Source organism: Triticum dicoccoides, chromosome 2B, assembly GCF_002162155.2.
Source record: "Triticum dicoccoides isolate Atlit2015 ecotype Zavitan chromosome 2B, WEW_v2.0, whole genome shotgun sequence".
Lineage (NCBI taxonomy): Eukaryota > Viridiplantae > Streptophyta > Magnoliopsida > Poales > Poaceae > Triticum > Triticum dicoccoides.
Window position 1 is genome coordinate 377,073,261 of NC_041383.1, and position 2,110 is coordinate 377,075,370.

Here is a 2,110-nt window from a genome sequence, read left to right on the forward strand (position 1 = left end):
GAGAGAGAGGCAGCACCGGGCTCACACCCCCTTGTCCCTTTGCCAGCCTCGGTTTCTCTCCAGCTCAATCATTCTGAGAGCAAAGAATCCGTCTTGTCCCTTTGCCCCGCGGTTGTGCCATCCCGTGATGCCCCGCCTACCTCTGCCACAGTGGAGTATACTAGTAGTACTGAGCAGAGTAGAGTACTAGACGACACTAAGCATATGATTCCCTCCCTTGACAAACCCCCAAAACTAGAAAAGCTTTTTCAAGCTGTTCCATTCACTTCACTTGCATGCACTCATCTCATTATCATCATTCAAAGGTGAGGTGAGGTGAGATTTCTTGCACTTTCTCTAGGCCATATATAGTTATAATATATGGTTAATTTCTATTGCCAGTTCTTCATGCGGACATACTGTGGTTAATTCCTCTTGCCACTTCTTCAAGAAAGGAATGCAAATCTGGTGATGTTTCTCGAGGGAGAGTATCTTGTTCTTGCTTGCTTTGCGGTGTCAAGGACGGACCACTGGTTATCCATCAGTCGGCCCAGATCCCTGTGCCTCTGCGGACTGCACAATGTTTTTCTGGTGACCAGTACCTATCTCCATTAACTGTACAAGCTCCTCTCACATTAACTTTTCTGAGCTCTCAAACTCAGACTTTTCCTCCCAGTCCCTGTGTGGCTGTGTCCAACAACTTTATTTGCTAATCGCTTCTGCTCCTGCACTAGAATTAGAATCCCACAATCACAATTCTTGGTTCCTCAACTTGTTGATCGAGGAAAAGAAGAAGCTGAAAGAAATCTTGTAAAAAAAATGGGTGGAATCCATGCTCTGCTCATCTTGCTGTCGGTGGCGTCCCTGGCATTGCTGCCGGGAGCCACGCCGCTGCAGGCCTCACAGGCCTGGTCCCTCTTCAAGCTCCGGCAGCTCCTGGGCGACCCGCCGGTGCTCGGCACCTGGCACAACTACACCGACTTCTGCTACGGCGGCGACTACAAGACCGCCTCCGCCTTGGTGGAGTGCTACGAGGACAGCGTCACGCAGCTCCACATCATGGGCGACCCCGGCGCGCGGGGTCGCCCGCTCCCCGCCACCTTCTCCATCGACGCCTTCTTCACCACGCTGTCCAGGCTGCCGGACCTCAAGGTGCTCACGCTCACCAACCTCGGTCTCTGGGGCCCACTGCCGGGGGGGAAGATCTCCCGCCTCCAGAAGCTGGAGATCGTCAACGTCAGCTCCAACTACCTCTACGGCGAGCTCCCGCGGGGGCTCTCCCGGCTGGGCAGCCTCCAGACGCTGGTGGCGGACCACAACATGCTGGGAGGCAAGCTGCCGGGGTGGCTCAAGGACATGCCGCTGCTGGCGGTCCTCAGCCTCCGGAACAACACGCTGCAGGGGACGCTGCCGGAGTCGCTCAAGGACATGCCGTCGCTGAGGTCGCTGGTGCTGGCGTCCAACAACCTCTCCGGGAACCTGCCGGACCTGGACCTGAAGAACCTCCAGGTGATTGACATGGCCAACAACGCGCTAGGGCCCAAGTTCCCGCGGGTGGGGCGGAAGGTGGCCAGCGTGGTGCTGGCCGGCAACAAGTTCAGCGACGGCCTCCCCGCCGACATGCTCGCCTCGTGCTACCTCCTGGAGCGGCTGGACGTGTCGGGGAACAGGTTCGTGGGGCCTTTCCCGGCGGCGCTGCTGTCGCTGCCGTCCATGGAGTACCTGAGCATCGCCGGGAACAGGTTCACGGGGCGGCTGTCGGGCAACGCCTCCTGCGGCGAGAACCTCCGGTTCGTGGACCTGTCGTCGAACCTCCTGACGGGGAGCCTCCCCGGCTGCCTGGCCGCCTCCTCTGACTCCGGGAAGACGGTGGTGCTCTTCTCGGCGAATTGCCTTTCCAGCGGCAGCGGCGACGAGTCCCAGTCCCAGCACCCGTCGCCCTTCTGCCGGAACCAGGCATTGGCCGTCGGGATCGTGCCTGAGCAGGAGCAGGGAGGCAAGAAGAAGAGTGGCGGCAAGGCCGGTGTGGTGGCCGGCATTGTCCTTGTGGGAGCATTGGTTGTGAGCGCGGCGGTGGTGTTTGTGGTGAGGAAGGCGAGGTTGCCCAAGGCGAGGCCTGCACGGAGACTGG

The 2,110-nt window shown here is 59.1% G+C and overlaps 1 protein-coding gene across 1 annotated transcript in view; it reads left to right on the plus strand.

Moving 5' to 3' along the window:
- The first annotated feature begins 89 nt into the window (after nucleotides 1-89).
- Nucleotides 90-2,110, plus strand: part of LOC119363741 (probable inactive leucine-rich repeat receptor-like protein kinase At3g03770) — a 4,506-nt gene continuing 2,485 nt past the window's right edge. The window contains exon 1 of the mRNA XM_037629109.1: nucleotides 90-2,110. This exon is cut by the window's right edge and continues 1 nt beyond it. Coding sequence (XP_037485006.1) covers nucleotides 799-2,110 — 1,312 coding nt within the window. The 5' untranslated portion in view covers nucleotides 90-798.